This window comes from Impatiens glandulifera, chromosome 9 (genome assembly GCF_907164915.1).
Source record: "Impatiens glandulifera chromosome 9, dImpGla2.1, whole genome shotgun sequence".
In the NCBI taxonomy this organism is placed as follows: Eukaryota; Viridiplantae; Streptophyta; class Magnoliopsida; order Ericales; family Balsaminaceae; genus Impatiens; species Impatiens glandulifera.
In genome coordinates, this window is record NC_061870.1 from 10440845 (window position 1) to 10465529 (window position 24685).

At 32.1% G+C, this 24685-nt stretch overlaps 1 protein-coding gene across 1 annotated transcript; it reads right to left on the reverse strand.

The window, feature by feature from the left end:
• Positions 1-11836: 11836 nt before the first annotated feature.
• On the reverse strand, positions 11837-22528 carry LOC124914788 (lysophospholipid acyltransferase LPEAT2-like). The gene is made up of 14 exons (XM_047455396.1): positions 21973-22528; positions 20202-20382; positions 20005-20064; positions 18648-18811; positions 18472-18535; positions 17975-18043; positions 15829-15924; positions 14922-14966; positions 14443-14513; positions 13936-14002; positions 13341-13391; positions 12426-12536; positions 12280-12327; positions 11837-12180 (listed from the first exon to the last, which is right to left on the reverse strand). The coding sequence occupies exons 1-14, from the start codon at positions 22452-22454 to the stop codon at positions 12010-12012; spliced, it is 1680 nt and encodes a 559-aa protein (XP_047311352.1). The 5' UTR covers positions 22455-22528; the 3' UTR covers positions 11837-12009.
• Between the last annotated feature and the right edge of the window lie 2157 nt (positions 22529-24685).

Genomic DNA, 24685 nt, shown 5'->3' on the forward strand with positions numbered 1-24685 from the left:
AGTAATAGATACTTGATTTGAATCTCTCAAATTTATTATTTTTTTTCGAATATATTTATTGAAAACAATTAAAAGATAGAGAGGTAAAACTTGATGATGCCCATGTTCAAGACATTTCCAACATAATGCTCGTATGACGTTTGTTCAACTTGACAATTATTTGTTTTGACCCGACCATGTCTTGATTTGTCCACTTAAACTAAGAATTAAAAATGTTATGGTATTTGACTTAACTTGTCCATTTTAGTTAAGAAACGAAAATCTTACGTTTGACTTAGTTTGTCCACTTAAACTAAGAAGCCTGTGTTATAACTTAATTTGTCCACTTAAACTAAGAAATATCTTTGTAGTTTGTACACTTAAGCTAAGTTTTTCTTTGTTTATCTTGTCCACTTAAGCTAAGAAACGAAACCCTTGTGTTTGAGTTAGTTTGTCCACTTAAACTAATAACCCTGAAGTGTTTCTACTTTTAACCCGACTATTACTTAGTTTGTCCACTTAAACTAAGAAATGTCTTTTATCTTGTCTATTTAAGTTAAATTATTCTATATCTAGCTTGTTCACTTAAGTTAAGAAACATTAAAAACTTGGTTTGTCCACTTAAGCTAAAAATGAAACTCTTGTGTTTGACTTAGTTTGTCTATTTAAACTAAGAACCCTTAAGTGTTTATACTTTTAACCCGACTATTACTTAGTTTGTCCACTTAAACTAAAAAAGGTCTTTTAGCTTGTCCACTTCAACTAAATTATTCTAATCTAGTTTGTCCACTTAAACTAAGAAACTTTAAATTACTTAGCTTGTCCACTTAAGCTAAATAATTAAATACTTTTTCATTTTTATTTTAATAAAAATGCCTCTAGTATAGAGGGTTCCTTACTTTTTCATCAATTGATTAGTTAACCACACTTTGAGAAACGAAATGTACACCTTCTTAAACATTTAGGTATTTAAGTGCCTCTACGTTCTCACATTTTTGGTGATGTTGGATTAAAACATTTTCAAGAACATGTTCAATACATTGTCTCTTTGACTATTCAAAAGAAGACCAATCGTAAGTGCATTTCTTTGACACAGAGTTTATTAATTACGAATTCAAACTCTAGTACGAATGATAGCGTCGATTTTCCTTAGAGGATCTTATAAGCTCGAACATCAATATATGAAGTTCATGTCAAATTTAATCTTTCAACCACGTACCATGAGGTTAGATCTCATTTCTATTTAGAAAGTTATGTGCTTCGAACTTTAAGTCTTAAAGTGTATTACCTTAGACATTCTCGAGGTATATCTAATAGAATCGGTACACTATTGTTATTGCCTTTAGAAAATCTAACAAAAGTCTAAGTGAACAACAAGTGGTGATTTCAATATATTAACCATTATGAGTGTCTTTTCTTTTCTAATGACTAGGGTATATCTGATAGAATTGATACACATTTTTTCTTGCATTTGGCAATCCGGACAAGAGTCTAGGTTGAACAACAAGTGGTGATTTCAATATCTCAACCAACACAATCTTGTTTAATATAAGTTCTTATATATTCCTATTTTTTATAGACCTTGAGTTCTTATGTATAACCTCCTTTAGTGATGAAACGCCTTTGTTGGCAACAATGGTTCTGAGTTTGGGCATTTTGAATTTTCCACGAGTTTTTCCAACAAGGTTTCAGGCACTCCGATTGACTTTAGAGCAAGTTCAATCGGATAGTACTCTATTCAATTTTTTGTAATTAAGAATAAATGAGATGAGAGCTTGAGCATACCGTGAATTTTCATAATTAAGAATAAATGAGATGAGAGATTGGGTAAATAATAATGTCACCCACTATGGGATGTATCTGTTTCTAGAAGATACATCATAGAGTTCACAAGCCCTCTGGTATAGTTAGTATCTCTCCAGATACCCTTTGACTATACACAATAACATTTACAAGGCGTTTGAGTCTGTTCATGTGCAAATAGTGTTTACCAAAACACTTCTGTTTACACACCTCTACACTTAAAAGGCTACCAGCCTTTTTGGGTTTAATCCATAGGCAACCAAGAAATCAAGCAAATGAAAATGTGAGATTCACATGGTGTTCACGAGATTTGTGCTCTCATGAAAAGATTCTTGTGAAAGGAGTTGTGTAACGTCCTTTTTCGTTAAGGTAGTTTGGCCAACTACATGTTTTGAGCTAAGCATCTAGTTATTTACCAGTTGAGTCACCAGTTTTCTATACGCGTTTAAATTCGCTCACCTTACACGTGCTAAGAAATATTTTTGTGTATGCGATATCTTCTCTCCCTTTGCATCCTAGACGCGTTTAAGATTAAAATCTCGAGGGTAGTTGATATTAATGATGATTATTATGTCAATATCCATATTCCCTCATACCACATCATAAGTGTCACATATGGAATAAATGAGTCTCCTCACATTCTACTTATTGGTTTTGAAGAGATCATTTCATATTGTATCTACCATCTTTTTTGATAGCTCAACGTGGAGTAGGAGATCCTAGTGCGTGGAACCTTCCACCTTGAAGAAGTCCACCTCACAAGATGACGTGATTAGTGCGTATGAAGGTATGTGATGTGGTGCTCACAGGATTGGCTTTCCCATTTATCGAATGGAAGCTATCAAATGCAGCGAGTCTTTGTGTTTTCCCAGAGTTAATCCTTTTGTTTCTTCTGCAGATCATGAGATGCACAATGTCGAGAAGGGAAAATTGAATGATGAGTTGATGAAGCTTGACGAGCGAATGGAGGTATCTTTGAGTATACAACGTCGATGGCGATAACAGGCTCACCTAGATTACTTATAACCTAAAATCTTACTATTATGTTTAAGTTCTAGGATTATGTAGTGTCATGTACAATTCTTGTGTGCATGAGTAGCCATAATGGTGTCACAATCATCTTTAGTGATGTATTGTAAGTGAATGAACTTAGGTTTCATAATGTGAGTGTCCATTTCTATCCTTAGGACATTATTGCATGGTTTGTGATATGTGTGATTAATGCTAGTAAGATTATAATGCGAAAATTTAAAACTATCTTAAATGATGTTTTATTTTTCTAGGTCTTTTTCTTATTCCTCTTTCTCGTTGCAAATTTCAGATCAACAAACGTTCATCTTTGTTAAAACTGAAATGAACAAAGAATCAGACCCATGTGTTATCGACGTCAAGGCTAAGAAACAAAGGTCTTGTGCCGTATCGGGATGTGTTGTTTTAAAGGAAACATACATATTGATATTATTTTTAAACACTGTTTCTGTTCAGGTCATGGTTTTATCTTCTTCGGACATGATATCCGTGTATCTACAGAGGTATCTTGGGGACACATCTTTTTGCTTTCATTATACGATGCCCGAGATCCTATCTTTAGCGCATTTGAAGATAGATACCAGAATCATGCCACACATGTAGCAGAAGTGGGATAGTCGTACACGTACATACACTATTGGTCCACATCTTATCGCTCCTACTTTAGGGGAGTTTTGTCCCATCTTGCGCTCCCCTTCCAGGCATCTCATGTACTTCCCTCCAGTGGAGGATGCATGGCCTTCTCAGGAAGTCCTACTAGAGTGGTTTTTAATTGATGAACATACGTCCCATTTTCTTTTTCACAATGAGAGTATCAACATAACTATGTGATTGGAGCTACTAGAGCGTCTGATGGCCACGAAGATCGAGAGATCACTAATCAAAAGATTATTGTTGTGCTGATGAATCATTTTCTTCTTTACTTAGAAATGAGGCAGCGACCTTCCTCACATATACTGGAGGTTGTTTTACTCATGGAGGGTGCCTAACAAAAATTTCGGGGCTTATACTTGGGCTACACCAAATTATTCCTGGCCATACCCGCATGTCCACGAGAGGATCTCCCCTCATTCTATGTCTCTAGATGATGGAGAAACTCAGTTTCCTTCCTCTTATTGTTGATGGGTTTTACATTGATCTTACCATGAGGCTTAAGTAGAGAGTTTCTATGGCTCAACGCCCTCATCCTATCAGTAATGTTCATTCCATCTAGTTTAGTTCCTTCATACCACATCCTCGACACTACAACCTTATGGCGGGTTGTCCCTTCATTATGTTACTCGGATTGACAGAGGTCACAACCTATTATGTGGTTTAACTAAGAAAGTATATAGCAATCATCTTGGTATTTTTGAAGAAGTCCTTGTCCTTTAGCTGATGGACCTATTATGATAGAGCTGTATGAGGCTTATGCGGGCTTATGGAGGGATATGTGTAGGATGTCACCATTATAGTTTTGCTTTGACATTATCATCAGAGATAGAAACCTCCATTAGGGGACCTATGAGAAATTAATATGTCATCAAGAGACGGACACTCTTCATTGTATGAGGATCATGGACTTGACATTTATTCTCTAGTCCAGGGATATGCTGCTCCCTTAGACCCAATAGGCGTGATTCCTAACAGGCCTGACCATGAGATGATCAATGAGGCAAGATCATATGAGGTACTCCTTTCCGATTACGACCCAAGATCTCTAAAAAATGAGGGGCTCGCAAGCTCGGAAGGCTCTCACATTGAGACAGATCTATAGAAGGATCCAGACTATGATTCTGATTCTTAGCATCTTTTAGCATAGATTTGTTATATGTTTGTTTATGACATAACAACATATTGTGTGCATAGGTAAAAATATAATATTTTGTGATTGTAACAAAATCATCCTTTCTGATGAAGTCTTTACGAATGAAAATCAGTTATTAGCTTGGAACATGTATTTCTATTTAGGACATGTTTTCATTTATTTTAATGAATGAGAGATTCTTTCAAAATGAGAGATTAATTCAATGTGTTGATACACAAATTTTATTACAAGAAAGACCCTTATTACCACATTAATATGTCTCTTGAATAGAATGTTACCACTAATGAACATATGGAAGACACCATAGCTGAAAACTATTTTTCTCACAAGGAATGTGATCCTTTAGGAGTCTATACTATTTTAGTAATGTTATATGATAGGGAGAATGAAATCACCCCAGTGCATTAGAGATTGTGCCATAGGATCTAGAAGCTAATTCAAATATCAAGACAAATAAGGTCAATTTAAGTTGGGATGTGCTCAAGAACAACAAGAGTATTTCCAAAGCAATCACTAATGTAAATGCAATCAGGACTGGTACTGAGTTTAAAGTTACTTTCTTAAAATCCTTAGAAATAGACAAATAGCGAGAGAAGGCCAAAGTAGTGCTTTCTTAAAATAATGTGAATGAAGTGAATGTTACTCCCGTATCTACTCTTATTCTCATCCTTCCTTCTTCTCCCAATGTAGTGTTGGAACAACACAAAAAGACAAGTGGCAATATATCTATTTGGAAGTTATTAATGTCTTCAATAGAGCTTCTCCAGGATTTTCTTACAGAACTAAATAAAAAGGTTAATTTTATCGATCTAATCCTAGAGGAGTTGGTGGCTATATTCATGTAGACCACCCTAGACTACACTATTTCTTTCAATGATAATAACTTTTATGGAAGGGGAAAATTGTACGGCTGTTGGTTTAGCTACTTTTATGGTAACTCAAGACGTAGAACTCAATGGTTTTAAAATCAATCCCTCTTCCCAACCCCTAGAAAGGTGGCCTAGATTGATCAAACGAGCATCCTTGGTAAAATGAAAATCTTTATCCATTTCTATTATTTGAAATATTGACATATGTTTGAATGCAATATTAAACTTTGTTTTTGTCACATGAATTTACTAGTTAAGATATCAATAGGCCTCTAATTAAAACCAAAAAGACTAAAATTAAACTCGTTTTCAAAATCCCGTAGTCTAAACTAGGGACATTTTTGCAAAATTTGTGCAACGATTTCTTTTATCTTTCTTCAACCCATTGAGCTAGAGATACCTACGCTTAGGATACTCTTAGAGAGTCACATCATCGAAGAGGACTGACTCAAATCAATATACAATCAACTATCTCTCATGGAGGATAAGAGGTTGGATACTTTGTGTAGAACTCAGTCTTATCAGTGTCGCATGTCGAAGGCTTTCAACAAGAAGGTCAAGCCTCGACATTTGTTGGAAAGAGATCTAGTTCTCCATAAGACTTGAGACCTTCCTGACCCAGAAGGGAAATTCCAACCGTCGTGGGAAGGACCCTATCTCATCAACCTAGCTATGCTAAGCACTGTCCCCGAGTGGGAAGTGATTTATATTCGTATCATTTCTCTTAGCAAGTGATACCTTCTGTGTGATTCTTAAACATAGGAGAATCTTTTACCTATTGTGAGCTGCATCTTCATGAACAATATTTAAGAGGTCTTGAAATCAATTCTCGAAAATATTTTCCCTATTGAAATCTGCATCTTAATGCGCAATCTTTTAGTGGTCTTGAAATTAATTCTCAATAATCTTTTCCTTTTTGAAAGTCGCATCTTCATACACACTCTTTGAGATATCATGAAATCGATCCTCAAGAATTTTTCACTGTTGAAAGTTGCATCATCATGCGCAATATTTGAGAGGTCTTGAAATAGATTCACAATCATCTTTTCCAAGTTGTAAGCCGAATCTTCAATCCTAATCTTTTATATGTCTTGAATTCATTCTCAAAGAATCTTCTTTTGGTTTAAAGTTGTATTCTCATGTGCACTTTTTGGATGTCTTGAAGTCGATTGTCGAAAATTCATCATTGTAAATCGCGTCATCATTTTCACTTCCCAAATGTCTTGAAGTCGATTTTCGAGAATTCGTTGTCGTAAGTCGCATCGTCATTCGCAGTTCCTAAATGTCTCAAGGTTGATTATTGAGAATTTGTCGATGTAAGTGACATTGTCATGCAAAATTCTCATATATCTCGAAGTTGATTGTCGAAAATTTGTCGGTGCAAGCGGAATCGTCATGTGCATTTCCCAAAAATATCGAATCGATTGTCGAAAATTTATTGTCGCATGACGAATCGTGATGTGCACTTTTTTTAAGAGGCCTTAAAATTTATTATCGAGAATTCATCACTGCAAGTCGCATCTTTATGCGCACTTCTTCAAACTTCTTGGTAACAATTGTCAAGAGTCTTCCATACTAAAAGTCGCACCTCCATGCGCACACATTCTAGATCTTTTTGAAATTGATTTTCAAAAGTTATCCTTGTTAAAAGCTGCATCTCATGCATATTTTCTTAATATCTCAAATCAATTTTCAAGGATCCATTGTTGCAAGTCGCATCGTCGTGTGAACTTGTTTCAGATATCTCGAATCAATCGTCGATAATCCATCATTGCAAGCCACATCGTCATGCGCAATTCTTCAGATATCTAGGCATCGAATCTCAAGTATCTTTCTTGTTACAAATCACATCGTCATGTGTGCTCCCTTTAGATGTCTTGAATTCAATTTCCAAGAATCTTCATTGTTGAATGCCGCATTTTCATGTGCATACTCTTCGAAGGTTCTTGAATTCTTTTCTCAAGATTTTCTTTGTTGAAAGATGCATCGGCGTGCGCAACTTCTTGATGTATCTTGGAATCAATCACCGAAAATCTTATTCGTCTGAAATTCGCATCTTTATGCGTAACTTCCGAGATGTCTTGAACTTGATGGTAAAGAATCTTCTCCTTGCTGAAAGTCACATAATCATACGCACTTATTTGGACTTCTTGAATCGATTGTTAAGAATCTTATCCTTGTTAAAAGTCGCATTTTCATGTGCACTCCCAGAAATCTCTTAAATCCAATTGTTGAAAAGATTTTCACTAGTAGACTAAACTTATATATTAATTCTTAATTTACTTAAGAATTTCTAAAGTCAGAGTAACGAGATCATTTGAATCAATTGTCAAGAATCTTCACCCCATCATGGTGGACTAGAGTAGCAATTCTTAATGTAATTGAGAATTTTAGGAATTTAAAACATTCCCTCAAAGAGTTCTTGAACCTACTTGTCATGAATTTTCTCTGTTTCAGAAAGTCGCATCTTTATGCGCAACATTTCCCAAGAGTTATTGAACTTTCTTGTTAAGAATCTTCTTCGTTTCAAAAAGCCACATCTTCATGCGCATCATTCCACAAGAATTCTTGAATTCTCGATTGTCAAGAATCCTATTCTCCTAGAAAGCTGTATTTTCATGTGCATTTTTGTAAGATCTCTGGAATACGACTGTCAAGAATCTCTCTTATTGAAGGAAATCGTTTTCTTTCATGTGCACACTTTGAGATTTCTTGAATTCCTGTTTTCAATACTTTCTCTCTGTAAGCCCCGTTCTTATACGTATCTATCAAAAGTTCTTGAAAGCGATTATCCAGAAATCTTTCTCCCGATTGGGGAAATTCATGTGTCAATTCTTAGTTGTACTAAGAATTCCCAAAATATACAGTCTTCAAGGTCTTGAGAATTCTTGGAATCTAATTGTCAAGGATTTTGTTTCGTCCTCAAAGAGTCGCATTTTTAGATATGAATCACAAAAACTTTTGAATTTGTGCTTCATAAGAATCTCCCTCTTTGTAGAAAGTTTTCCTTTTCATGATAACCCTTGATCTTGCTAAAAACATTCCAGGTTTAACAAAACTCCTAATCTTGTTAGGGTTGTTGCAAATATTCATGTTCTTAAGTAATCATATTAAAGGCATATTCTTCTATAGAATGTATATGAGACACATCTCTAGACTAAGGGAATTTTTATAAAAATACCTTTGAAATGTGTTCGTTATTTGAAGGACGACACATGCATTCCTCAATAGACCTACAAGTGGAGGCCCTGGTCCATGCTAGATTTGTCCTAGTGAGAAGTGAGTCTTGACACCTAGCTCGGTGGTGTATGCCCTTCTCAAAAGTAGTAGATTTTAGGCAAACGAAAACTCTTACGTTGTTAGAAGAGTTTTAAGAAAATCATATTTGGTCTAGCATTTGCACTAAAGACAAATTTCCTCGGATCATTTATCGAAACTCTAGTTTAGATTAATGGAATTTTTTCGAAAAATGCATCAAAACTTTCTTAGGTGATAATATTTTTGTCGATAGTTAGGGACATTATTGTACCATCGTGGTGTCTAAACTCTTAATCTATTACAGATTAAGAGAATCAAATTCTTGTGATATCTTTTTGGTTTGGATGTTAAGGTAATATCTAGTGTTTGTATTGTTTGTTTCATTCATCTTTGATAGAATAGAAGTCTTAAAATCTCCTTTGTCTAAATTGTCCATTTATGTACCCTTGGTAGAATAGAAATTCTCAACCACTCTTTTGTCTGAATTGTTCATTTCTGTGTCCTTGGTAGAATAGAAATCCCTAGCTAATCAACTTTTCTAAATTTTCCATTTTTGCATCCCTAGTATAATGGAAAACCACATCAAGTAATCTTGTCTAAATTATACATTTATGCATCCATAGTAGAAATGAAATCCCTAGAAAGCCATTTTACTTGTTTGAATTGTCTATTTCTGCATCCTTGGTAAAATGGAAATCTTTATCCATTTCTATTATTTGAATTATACATTATTGTATTCATGACAGAATGGAGAGCCCCTAGTTAATCTCCTATCTAAATTATCTATTTTTACATCTTGGTATAATGGAAATCTCTAGCAAGAATGTTCGTTTGAATCCCTCATTTTTACACCTTTTGGTAGAATGAAAATCACTAGTGAGTCAGTTTGTTTGACATATCCTCTTCAACGTCTTTTAATAGAATAAGAATTTATAATGTGTCTCATGAAATCCTCTAACTTAGAATTGCTAAGGAATCTTCTGCCTTCTGAACTTTCCTTTTCTTCGTCCTCATTAGAATTAAAGTCTAAGAATCTTTGGAAATCCTCAAGCTTTTAGAAGTTTAGATGTTTCGTAATTAGGATTATTCATTTCCGTATATTTGACAAAATAAATCTTTTTTATATGTTTTTTTGGAAATCCTCTAGCCTTCGGATACTAAGGTATTTTATTTGTTCAAATTATCATTTTCTATATCTTTGACATAATGGGTATTTTTAGTGTGTCCATCTAGGAAATTCTATAGCTTAGAATTGCTAAGATATTTCATTTCTTCTGAACTTTCCTTCTCTTCATCCCTAGTAGGACGAAAGTCTCGGAGTCTTAGGAAATCGTCTAGCCTTCAGATGCTAATGTAATTCATTCGTTTAAATTATCCAATCTTGCATCATCGTCAGGATAGGTATTCTCAATGTGTCCCACATGGAAGTCCTCTAGCTTGGAATTTCTAAGATACTTCCTTTCTTTTAAATTGTCCTTTTGTTCGTCTTTGGTAGGATGAAAGTCTCAGAACTTTTGGAAATCCTTTAACCTTTAGATGCTAAGGTATTTCATTCGTACAAATTGTCTTTATCTACTTCTTTGTGGTATGTCCCTTTTAAAGATCCTTTAACCTGGAATGCTAAAGTGTTTCTTCACTTTTAAACTATTCATTCTCTTAGCTTGGTAAGATGGAAGTATTGAAGTTAATGTAAATATTTTATTGATTTTCGGCTCGACATTATGGATTAGATCTAGAAATACATTAGCATTGAGCATTGTCTCATCAAGCGCGACCATTTTACTTGATGGTCTGGTAAGGGATTCTTTGTTATATCTGGCTTGGCGATGATATTTTCATCAATCAAATCTTGAAGGATATTCTTAAGGGAACTACAATTATCGGTAGCATGACCCTTTATTTGGTGATAGTCACACCAAGCACACCCTTGTATTTTTCACAATAATGGTGTGTCGGTTCTCGTGCTTAAAGGTTTGATCAAGTCTTTCTTTTGAAGAAGTTCCATGACTTGACTCAAAGGCATACCTAGATCATCAAAGACTCTAGGTGGTCTGGATTCTTTTGGATTCGTTGGTTTAGGAATCACTAGTATATTAGCTTTGGCCTATGGAGGCTAGGGCTTGCCTTTAGAGGAGGATGTTATTGTCAGGCGGTTGTCCTAGTGTACTTCAGCCTTTTCTTTCTTCAAAAATAGACTTGCAGGTTGGTAAGTCTTGACTGTGTTTTCCTCCTTTTTTCTCGTTTGCATTATCGATATTGTTGCATGTTTTTAGTAGTTTCTTCATGTTTTGAAATTGTTGATTGTGAATCCTATAGAATAGCAGCGTTGATACTTTCCAAAATCATATCGATTTGTCATTATTCACTTGGGAAGGAGTCGTTTTCTTCTATTACAGCTTTCCATATTTCTATGAAGACCGAGAATTTTCCAAAAATTTTTGCAACCAATAATATTATAATGGCTACCTTTTATGAGAAAATTTAAGCTTATTATATCTATATTTGAGTTTTTAATACTGGTGCAAAAGTTGTAAAGGGTTAGGGTGTCTTTAATAACTATGGAATTAGAAATGAAATTGAGAAGTTCTAATTTTAATTTTTTTTTTAATATCTTATTACTTTATAATTTAAAACACGATTAACTCAATAATTGATTTTTATAATTTATGATGTTAAAATGTCCAACCAATATTTTTTTTTAAATTTAGTATGTTAATATTTTAAACCGATAATGTATTTATTTAAATTTAAGAAGTTAAAATATCGGTCTAATATTTTTTTTTAATGTTATACTTTTTGGAATGAGAATTGAAACCTAAATAAAAGTCGGTTATGTAAAATTAAATTTTAATAAAATATATAATATATATTAAAATTACTTTTATTGTATTTTTTTCTTTTTAAAATAGAAATTAATATTGTAATCTAAAAATTGAATTACATTACAGTTATTAGATTTATGAGTTTTTTTAAAATGATAAAATTTCACTTAAACTTCAGAATGATTTGATGATACGTAACATTGTTACTTCTGGCTTGTATTTGCTATAAAAAAATGCAATAAATGAAAAAGGAAATGCAAAAAATATACACTCAAACAAATCTCTTTTTTCAATAGATACCAAAATGAGTCTACAATGAACAAACAAAAATATAGTATTGCCCATATCTTACACACCTAAATCAAGAATTGGATAGATTTTTTCAAAAGAGAATTCAAGAATTACAAAAAGAATCACACAAAAAAAAAAAAACACCATCAAATCATATTGCCACCATAATTGTTGGTAGAGCAGCTTGATCCAAGGCAGTTGGTGTTAACAAAGGCAAAAAGAGGGCTATGAGCAACGGATTTCTTCTCAAACCGACTATGAAATCTTCTCTGCTGATCCTCCCGTCTCTATCTCTATCAAATAAAGTGAAGAGACCATGGATCTGCATTTTTTTCAAATACAGAAGAAAAAGTAAAGTTCTTACCAAATCCCCGAGAATGTGGAAATCAAGAATATACATACACATGTGATTGATTCTTACCTCGCAGGTTTTCATTTCTGGAACTGCCAGCCTGATGAATTCTCCTAACTGGGAAACAAAAGGGACAATCAAATATGGGTTTATAGGCAAATTAAAACAATTGAGATAATGAAAAGAAAACGAGAAGATGAATAAGGAAATCTTACTTCTGACTCTGAAATAAGATGATTTCCAGCACTTGAGCACTCTACAAATGCCAATTCACAGGCTTTTCTGAATAATGGCTGTTTTAGGACATTAGCTGACCCAAGCAAGAACTGTGAAACAAAAAACAATACTTTCTCATAAGAATATTTAGAGAATCTAGCCATAAAAGTAGACTTCTAATCCTACACACCAGATTAATCATGGGTCTACAAACACCCAAACTTTATTATACTCCTTAATGTTTCATATTTTCTTTGACATGGAATTATTTGTTTCGGTTCAAATGGACAAAAAATTTCATCTTGATGTTGGCCATTCACAAGACTTATGATCAAAGACCAGATTTGATCCTATATTCAGTTACAGGATATGTTGTGGCCATTTTGTCAATATGAAAGCCTTGAGATGTTCTCTGGTTGCTGATGTGTACGAGGTCTAGATTGAGATGATTTGTATGAGATATGACGGGAACAAAATGCTAAAAATTTCTCCGAGACAAGATGGCCAGATGATGAAGTAAGGAAAGAAATTTACTCAAATGTGCTAATTCAGAGTAGTTGGAGATTGACAGATGTTATCCACGGTACATATAGTTAGCAAATGTAGTTGATTAGGCTAGTTATGATTCTTTTGTATTCAATTGACAAAATTTATGATGTATATTTTTGCTTTTGAAAATGAGAACAGATTATGTTCAGCATCTTATCAAAATTCTATAAATCTTTTCATTACTAAAACAAAAAAAAAATCCTTTTTGTTAAAAAAAAACTCATAAGAAATATAATCTATTTCCAAAACAACCCACAAACAACTAACCAAATACCATGCTTATAACCTTGTTAACTTTATGGTTAAGCCATCAAGTTCATGAAACAATATTAAACACATAATTGAGAGAGAGAGAGAGAGTGTACTTGTTTAAACGATATCCTACCCCTTCTCTGCACATCGAGAAATCGAAAAATCTACAAACACAATGATGAAATAAATCAACCAGCAGTTGCTTTTTAAACAATGAAAAGTTATCTAAATCAAATTGTAATAATAATTGAAATTTCAATTGAATTACAGGGTTAAGAGCATGTTTTAGTGGATAAATCACAATAAGGGAAGAATTATCCAGCTCTTGAATCCATGAAACATTGTTACACACAGCTATTCCATTTATGCTTAATCTATCCACATGGATCTGCTACTTTGCTAATTTAATAAGGTAGGAGCCAATATGAACTAATGCATATGGTCAAGAAGAGGCTTCAAGTCCTAAGATCTCTACATAGTTGTGAAGGTCTTAAATTTACTTAGTTACAAGGTATAAACACTTTAGCTATAAAAAGCATTCGCCAAATTGTAGTCAAGAGGTCCAATAGTTTCTATATAGATTTTTACACATTTATCAAGACAAAAACAGTAAAAGACCTTAAGATTCCTTTTGATTGATAATGTCTTTTCAGTTGTCAAAATACAGGGAAGAAAAGAGAAGAATCATCAATTATTGTGTGACAATACCTTTTCAGAGAGAGCACAAGGCCACAATCGCAAACCTTTGATGAAGTCATCGATCTTAATAGATCCACTATAATAGATGAGAAAAACAAGACAGAGACATAAAGTGGTGAAAATTGGCTGATATGAGATTATTGTAACTTAAGACAGCAGAAAGAGATAAATGGCTTCCAAACAAGTACTAACGATGAATTTACTACCTTTTCAGCGTCAGAAAGTAGTGAGAATATTCACAAAGCTGTTAATTTATGGCAGTAAATACTAAAAGAAAAGGTGAAGTGCTTTTATTTGGATTCTACCATCGAAAAATTGATTAAAATACCTTAATTTTTATTCTTTATAACAATTTTATGTCAAATATTAAGGTATTTTGATCATTTTACGGAAACAAAATTATTTTCAAATAATCTAATTTCACCCAAATAATCTAATATCACACAACCCCAAAATTTTCTTGGATAAATATAGCAAGAAGCAATAGAGACACTACATGGAAGAAGCCCATAATACCTTGCATCCGGGTTCATGGAAATAAATGTCTCCAGAAAATCCACAGCCTCCATGCTACTTATATGAGATTTCTGACAAAAACAGGAAGTTGTCCAATTAAGTCCCCCTCCATTTGGAAATATATGAATTCAGAAAATCAAATTACTACAGATAAAGAAAGTAACTTCAACACGCCTTGATGGTTGAGTTGTCTTATAAACAATGATCATGTCGCGTGTTTAAGGCTTGGTATGAACATTATTTGTATTATTACAAGTCGACTATAACTTTATAAATACAAACTTTAACATTTCAAAAGTAAAAATAAAGAGAGCAGCTCAGAAAAGGTAAGCCAGATATAGTTGAATGCAATTGTGTTGAAGTTTGTTAATCCATTGATTTGGTTAAACTAATGTAGTTTAGTCAATAGAAAATCATAACGATAATGCATGAAATTTAGAGAAACAATCACTATCATTAGTCATCATCACGAAACTCACCAATTCCGGCCTCGCCATTTCAACCATGTAAACTGATGGATTGTCCTGCAAAATTTGGTGATATTGGTAAAATGTAAAAAAACTTCTTACATGGTATTAATTTGAAATTAATTAAGAAAGGAAATCTCAAATAGCTTGTCCATCACATTCCTCTGCATCATAAAAAATTACCATACATTGTCTTTGCCAGACTCATGAAGGCTGACAATTGCATCCTAATGTCTACTTTACCACATTTACGTGTTTATTTGGGTAAAAGAATGTCAAAAACTAAGAAAATGTAGACTCCTTATCACATTTCTTCATAATTTTTAATGTATTTGTTTCAAATAAACAACATTTAAATGGGATTAAGTGCAATTTCATGTCATCATTTGTGACAATCTTGGAGCAGTTCAATAGAGTGGCATCCAGGACAAATGCAATGGAGTTGGCACTTTGTCTAGTTTAACAGATTGAGTGGGGTAACAAGAAACTGTTTTATTAATACAAACTTTAACATTTTAAAAAATGAAGTATAAATTATAGTGTATATATATTTTAGTAATACTGAAAAAATTGCTCAGGTAACTTTTCTTAAAAACAATTCTGAGAGAAATAGGACTTGTGTTCTCTTCCTATTACCAATCCCCCAAAATAGGACTTGACAAAATAACTTGGGCATTGGATGAACTCCCCAAATGAGTTTATTATAACCAATACACTAAGGCTTCGCAGGCCACTCTTCCATCAACAAATGTCCAAAACATATCAACAGAATGAATATTCAGGCTCAAGATCATAAGGAAAAACATTTCCTTCCTGTTCTTTCTTTTTGGCTAAGTTTACATCATGTTCTTCAATAAGCATTTTGCAGAGTACATTTTTTTAATAAAAGCACAAAAAAAATAAGGCAAGAAAATCTAACCTGCTTTAGCTCAGAAGCTTTAGCAAGCAACATGAAGTCCCCATAGGAATAACATGTTTGTGACACATTGAGAGTATTGGCAATAGTGCGGGCAGTCTGCATCCATCCATTGGACAACAAAAATACTAATTAGATGAAACATTTTTTATGTATCTTCTCTATTATGTAGATTTAGCATGTCAACGAAGAAATAAGTCCAAGTGAAAAACATGATGAAAAACTAAAACTAACTGAACCTATAAAGCCCTCCATCAATGGCTATTTCAGACATTCGCGGTATAAGAAACTCTTAAGTTGTCAAATGAAGCTCACATACTTTACTTAATAGATATCATCAGAATAAAATACCATAGATATAACATAAGGTAATAATATCCTAATTAAATTTAATCAAATATAATTATTCTCAATCATATCATTATTATATTATAACTATGAGATATTATTTAGTCTCATAATATAATGTCATATCTAATATTTCAACACAGGCAATCTACTCTAGTCTAGCTTTTGTACACGTGCCTATCTTTTCCAAGGATAAACCAAGACTATATATATAAATGGTTGGTGGTTGTTCAAATGTTGTCAAGGTTATGAGATTCATGTCTTCATTCTAAGTTCCAAATAATGGATTCGGAAATTTAAACACCGCAAGGTATGAATTTTTTTTGTGACCTGGGTTTACACTCAGGGTGGCTAGCATAACCTCCACAATCATAACTCTCTTTATATCAGAGCGTTTTAAGTGGAAATTGAATCTAAAACTTTTGGTTTATTAGGTAAGATCATTGACAGTTGAGCTATCTGGTATGTTAGAAGTTTTTGGATCTTGAAAATGGGTTTGTCACTGTGAAATACTTGCTGGATGAAACAAGAAGTATTCTTCATGGTGGTCCTTGGTTTAATAGCAACAAATTTATATGTTATTTGCTTGACTATAGCATTGTAGACAAAAGGGTCCATTGATGCTTGAATAAAAGAGATTCTTAATACATTTGCCCGCTCCCATAGATGTTTGTCCAACCAAGGCATCGCGTACTAGAAAGCTAGAACTTAGATGACCCTCAACAGCCCTTAACATGGGCCTTAATTCCTAGTCTGCTGCCTCTAAAGTTGCTTCTTCGTATTCTACTCTCCTTTTACTTCATCATATAAGGTTGAGGACATCCCCTTTTCTAGCCTAGCAGCAATAAGAAGTGAATACTAACCCTAAGTTCCTGGGTTCGAGCCCGTCAGGCGGCAAGTTCTGCGCCCGGTTAAATGGTTAAGTGTGTTTGCGAGCTACATACTTAATCCGTTGTCTCATTTTTTTAGGGCCTTTTGATTTTCATCTTTAATCATAACTAGGGTTTGTCTAGTTTTGATTTCTAACCCTCCCACTTTTGGGATTTTAATGAAATGGTTCTACCCGTTTTCCCAAAATAAAAAAAAGGTTGAGGACTCTCCTATTCCTAACTCTAATGTATGAGGCTCCTTATAGGTTGCTAGACTTTCTTTTCCATCGCATTTAATTTCTTCTCTTTCTCATTTCCGTAAAGTTTCTGATACACATCTAAACAGGGCATATATATTTCTAGGCTTTCACAGCTTTGGTGAAGAACGGGGATCCAAAGGGCCAATACCAGGACAAGTGGCTAGTAAATTAATAGTATCAGTTTAATTATATTTAATTATTGTTATTTATTTTAATTAGCTGGTTTTGATTATTGAAAGAAATTATGGAAGGTTTAAATCCTATCTTGGCTTTTCATCCCCATTTTCTTGGATGATTTAAATCCTTGAATTTGAACTCTATCAAGTTTTTCTTTTCTTTATTTTTTGCTAAATATCAAGTATTTTTCTTACTTTTAACTTCTTCACCTATTTTTGAAAAAATAAAAAATATAAATAGAAAAAGCTCAAACACAGGTTAGTTTCCTATAGTTTCTGGTTCTCGTATTGTTTATCCTCCACAAGCTGATTCAATCACAGGCTCGCTCTGATGCACTTGGGATATTAAATAAAACCCTAAAGTTGAATGTAAATAGTTGACTGTATGTGTAATTGCAATTGAGAGAAGGATACAGAAGGAGACATGCTTGAATTCTGTAATAGCAAATAAAAGATCCAAAGCAGAAAATATAATTTAAGACTGTTCCAAACATACCCTCTCAGCAAAACAGGCTGCACTTTCCTTTTGATTTTCAAGAGGTGAAACAACTGGAAGGAACTCCACCTGAGAAAACCAATGGATTGATTATTCTTTTAATCAATCAACAGGAGTGTGATATGAAATCACATTCTACACAAATGTAGAATGCTGCATATTTCAAAAATTCTAAAGTGAGCAGATATAGAACAAAACTGATATAGATGTCCAAGTACAAATGAAAACATGGACTGATTTCTTGAAAGCATCTTCAACAAAATTCAAATAGATGGTAGCTTTTCTGCTTTCACTGCTGGTCCCTTTCTCTCATTTAAAAACACTTTTCATTTTGTTTTTGGATCTTGATTCAGATACAAAAACGTTTGAAAACTAAACATAGTCAAAAACAGATATTTATATTTGGTGTTTCCAAATGGGACCATGTAAGTGCTGGCCTTTTATTATTTAACAAATTCAATACCTCTGTACATTGTGCTTTAAATAAACAGATTTACCTCCATAAAATTGTGAAATTGAGTGAACATTCTGAACATGAGCTTCGCCAAAGCAATATTCCCCCTAAGAGCAGTAACAGGCAAAGCCAAAAAGGAAAAAACTTAGTAGATCATCATCATATACAACGAATGATAATAGCCACATGTATTTTTCAACTGAAGAATAAAATTCTTACCATGATTGGTCAAAGTGTACATAGGGATAACGCACAATTACTGGTTGAACTGAATAACCGGGTATAAATGCACCAAGTTGGAATGAGATCACAAGCCTTCCATTTGTAGTGGTTCCCTCGGGAAATAAAAGCAGGCGAGGAAATCTATTGCTAGAGGCCTTTCTCTGTATTCAGATCCTCGAAACCACATTCTGTATCATATAACTTTTACATTGATAAACCTTAATAGCTTTAATTGTTGTAAATGTGTAGATGCCTTTGCAAATAAAGTATAACATTAAACTACAAGAAGTATTATAGAACACCCTTTCCATTTGACATCATGATCATTTATTTAAGGCATTAATATGCAATATGCATCAAATACACCCTTGGATTGCAAGAGTTGATGTGGCTCTCATAGTGCTTATACCCCCATTAGCATTAAGCATATGATGTATGTACAAGTAGAGACTCTCAAAAAGTTTTAACTAGGCTCAAAATGTAACAATAGAACTTCCTTTACCTACATCCTCAAAAAAACAGTTCATTGAAATATTGACTAGGTAGCTTAATTCACCTTGGAAACATATTGACACTATTTTGAAACAATTTTGTTTCTGAAACGGATCCGAATCTGAATGAGGAACTGCCAATAAATATTTTAATCTTGGCCACAATAAGGCATAGTAGTTTGATAACATGGTTTATCACTTAATCTAAATTATTAAGTGTTTATTTTAATTAAATTCATTTAAATAAATATTATTTAAAATTACTTAATTATTTAAATTCAGCTCAATTAAGTTAAGAGGTTAAGCTAAAAACTCTGGCTTAGTTCAGCAAAACTATAAAGAATATAACTCATAATTAACCAATATACATCTCTATAAGGATAAAATAGTCTTTTTAAGTACTTCCATATATTAGTTCCACGTTTTATCAAACTAACTAACATATCAAATACTTAAAATTCAGATATTTTCATTCACTTTATGTAACATTTATTTTTCAGACACTTAAATTTTTAATTTTATCAAATACATCTCATTCCATGTGATCTCATCTAAATTCACATCTGGATGAGAAATCTAGTAGAAATTAACTTTCTAGATGAAACCAATACGTATGTGTTTGTATAACATGCTTGTGATCATATAGTGCCCCCAAGCCTCTAACTGACATCGCAAACATAGGAGTGATTACCTCTCACTTCAATTGAAGCGCAACTACATAAATCCAAACAACAAAAGGCAAACCATGATCCTTATTGAACATGAATTGCACAAAAAGAATGCAATAACTTAAAATAAACAACATAATTCATAAAGCTCACAAAAGAAAATATGTAGATTGGGCAAGATTGAATGTTTACTACCTTTATTTCATTTACGGCATTCTTCCTTGATAATGGACAGAATCTATTGACATATATAACCTAGAAAACAAAACAAAGTCAATAAACTACAATCTATTAGAGATAAATGTTGAATTGAACTCTTGATCAACATGACCATCTAAAAGTAAAGCTGAAGTCTTTTACTTCCACAAATTACAATAATATATTAAGTTTACCTGCATTGCTCTGATAATGGTTCCAACAAATGGGATGGAATCATGGGATTCTGACGATACAATGGTAGGGAATAATTCATAGAAGAAGAAGATAGGATCAATATATGATACATGGTTTGATACAACTATTGGTGCGATCTCCCTTGGAGCTGGTCTCCCTTTACGTTTTATCCAATGGTAACTGTAACAAAAGAACCAAATTTTAAAAAAAAAAAAAAAAAAGATACAAAAATACAATTGATTAATTAATGTTGAATATCCAATGGTAAATGTAACAATTAATCTACAAAAATTAAATACTTTTATGTCTATTAAGCTGATTTGATAACAACATTGAATTAAAACTAAATCTATCAAAACAACCTGAAAATAACTGCAAGAAAATGAAGTGAAATCAATTTTACCATTGCTCAACACTAATTTGTTGAACCATACCTCAGTGTAAAGCTAAAATTATGCAAGTTTCATTATTTAATTTAAAGTTTCAAGTCCATAATTTCCAATGTAGATTCATATCAGAAGTTGAGGACTAAGTTTGCTATGCTTGAATAATTTCATTTAGCAATGAATTAGAACAGATTTAGGACATGTTTGGCTTGGGAAAAATCCAGAATCACCAGTATAAAATAATATTGTTTTAATCTATAATTTGATTTATATCTAAATATCACATTATATATTAAATTTAGTTTTTGTTTCTTTTTACAATACTTGAAAATTACAAAAAAATCACCTCAAAATTCATAATAATCCATAATCATCAGTTGAATAAACAGCCTCTTAGTATACGTGGGTCAGAGATCGATTGAATAGAACTGCCTATTTTTCTAAAAAAAATATAAATATATTTATTATAAAGACTAAAAGACAATGACATGCTCTATTTTTGTCATTTCAATAATCTCACCATAGTAAAAATATGTAATATTCCAAAAAATTCTACAACATTTTGTATTGCACATAACTAAATAAAGAAAAGTAGGAAAAGAGAAAAATATATATAAATATGTAACTAGAGGGTCGTATCCAATAAACTGAACAACTAACTCTATCTCTAATTCAATCAATTCGCTGTATGTAAAGCCGAATATTGGATTTATTATTCGAAAACACTTTCTGGAGTTGAGTTTGGAAAGAAAACATTGCTAAACTTCCTTGAAAACACTTTTCTTTGTCTAAGTATTTAATTCAGATGTGATTTAAATGAGATAATGTTATGAAACATAACTTCCATGTGCATACATTCATAAATTTATTGCTGTTTTTCTCCTCCAAACACAACTTCAGAAAGTGTTTCGAAATGGGCTCATAAAGGCAAATCGAATCGTTATTAAGCTAGAAACAATGAACCAAACCGGTATCATTCCTAATTTTTTTGAACCCCTTGACCAAAGTTTAATGGAGTTTTGAACTTCTTTCCTAGAAAATTATTGTTAATCAATTTCTTTTATCAAATAGGCCCTAAATCTCAATATTGCAGCACAAAGATCCCAACTTTCAGATCAGGAAGTAGATTGCTTCTTTCAAATCAGCAGCTGATTTTGGAGAATAAGTGTTGATGAATCAAGAATTTTGTAGACTTTTCTCTCTCTCTCTCTCTCACACACACACACACAAACTTTTTTTTTCAGATTCAGGTTTAAATGCTCAACCACCATAAATACAGGCGATTTTTTACCAACTAATCATGACAATGATAGACGTCCATAGATTTTATATACAAGGAAGGAAGACGACATTGAGAAAGCCAATTGAAAGAGAGTTGACTTACCCAAAAGAGAACAAAATTCCACGGGCGCAAACTCGGGTGACCCACATAAGCCTACACCTCCATCTAGGCATGGGATTCTGCTTATCCTTCCAACCTCCTAAAGCAAACTTTGTGGAGATGAATCCAATCGATATAAATAGCGCAAATAGCAAAAGCCTAATGAATACAATAGGAATCATAATTATAATCTTCAACCATTCATAAAACCCTTCAATCTTAGGCGTATGATTTCGAAATGGATCAATCGTTGATGTCGTAGGAACGACGAAATCCCTAGCTCCGATGATCTTGTAAGGGTTTTCGATCTCGATCTGGCACCCGTTCAAGTGATTTTCCCTCTGATTTTGAAGTTTGGAAATCGCAGATTCAGAAGAAGCTAAATCGCCATCAGGGACGATGATGACGACTTGAGGTTCAGCTGACGTCTGTAAGAGGCGGTCGGAGGAGGGAAGTAAGGGCTTTGTGAAGTCGCATCCGGCCATTGTTGGGCGGATATTCTGAGGAGGAGGAGGCGTAGAATGCTTTAGCCTCCAGTTCAATAAGAAAGAGAAATCGGAGCAGCAGCAGATCAATATAAAAAAGATGAAAGATGCTTTCAAATAACCATTTTTATTTCTTCGTCTTCTTCAATTAACGCCTTGTTTGTTTCAATTTCATTTTATTATAAATATTATTTAACATTTATGTATATATATACAAAATATTTGAATAAATTATTTTTCCTTATTTTCTTATTAATTAAGATTGTTTGGTGGGTTATTTGATAATAATTTTAATCAAATATCAAAATATTCTATATTTCCTTTTAAATGATTTAGGCTTGTTTAATTTTGAGTTTTTAAGATTTGTATGAGTTTTTGTTTTTAAAAAAATATATATTTGAGATTTATTTAATAAAAATAAAAGTAAAAATATTTTTTATTTTAATTAATAAATTTAATAATTAAAAAAATATTAATTTCTCTCAGCACACTCAATTATCTAGTTGTAGTCTAAATGAATATTTAATTCTACATTTTTTCAATTAAATAAGGATTGATATTCTCTTTAATCAATTAGAATTAATCAGTTCAATTACAAGGTAGTACATTTGTTTAATGAAACTTAATAATATAAACAAATTTTTCTAAGGAAATAATTGAGTACCTTCTTAGTTAACAATTAAATATTAAAATATTGTTTGATTAACAATAAAAGAAAAGTCATTGTTGATGTATATTTGTTATTTGAAAAGTTCATTTGTGTATCTATCATCTATAACTTAGTGACTAAGACTTATTATATTAAGTTCCGTGTAAACGGGTTAACTAAGGTTAAAAGATAATATTGTTATAATTAATTAACAAATTTAAAATTTTTTTTAATTATTATGGTAAATTGTTAAAATAATTAACTAAGATTTAGGTGGGTTCAAGCTCATCTGAAATAATTGTTGTTATTTTATTTTCCAATATAATTGATTATAAATGAAATATTTAAATACTTTTTTGCTTTTATTTTTTCTTGTTCATTTCAAAAACTTGTAAAGTTCACCATAACTTGTAAACATTTGTAAAGTTCACCATAACTTGTAATTTTGTATGTAAAATAAAAATGTCAAATTATCTGGTTAAAAAAAAAGTAAGATGCATTCATTTGTAGATTATACATTAAATTATAATCACGTTAAAATAAATTACATATTATAATAAAAAAAACAAGAAATAATATAGACAACGACAATGTAACGAAATGAAGGTCACGAATCTGCTGTGTTCAAAAAATAAAAACAAAATATCTAATTTATTTTCGACACAAAATTTGTGTCATAATTTATCCTCCTTGACCGAATAATTCTCCAAACCTAAAACCATCTAATAATCATATTCCATATAATTTTAAGACTGCAAGGACTTATTTAACTTTTAGTTGCAGGTTCAATATTTACTATTTTGATCTTATTTCCTGAAATTAAAAGGTTGCCACCACGTGTGTCACGTGTGAAAAGGTTTTAATTGTCTCTTGAAAACAAATTATTGAGATCTAAATCTCGACGTGATAATGATTTTGTGACAGATCGGTCAATTATTTCATTCTATACTCATTGACTTACAAACGTGTATATAACGTATTTGAAAACCATGTTTTTTTAAAATTTAATTTGTATTATGTATTGAATTTATGAGTTATTTTATAACATTAGATCATAAAAGAAATAGTTTTTTTTAATGTGGAATTTCTGTTTTAATGTGGAATTGTTTTTTTGAAATAATAATAATAAACTTTAATTAAAAATAATAATTTTATAATCAAATATTTATTATATCTCATACAAATCTAAAATATGTATAAAAATATTGTATATCAAATTTAAAATTTATTTCAAGATATAATATAATTTTTTTTTATCCAATAAAAATACATTTTAATTTTAAAGTTTGGAAACTTATAAAAGATAGGTTTTAATTTTTATCGTGAGAGATGATAAGTTATGCCTTCGTTTGACGAATATAATCAAACACATTTTTGCGTTTAAAATCAATTTTCTCTCCACCTTCTTTCTCAACGTTTAAGTTTATAATCTTAGTATTTTTCTCTCTCATCAATTTTAAATATTTTATTTATTTATTATCTCTCATTTATTTCATTTATTTCTTATTATTTTATTTATTCTCTCATTTATTTAATCTCTTTCTAATTATTTTATTTATTCTCCCTTCTCTATTTTATTTAT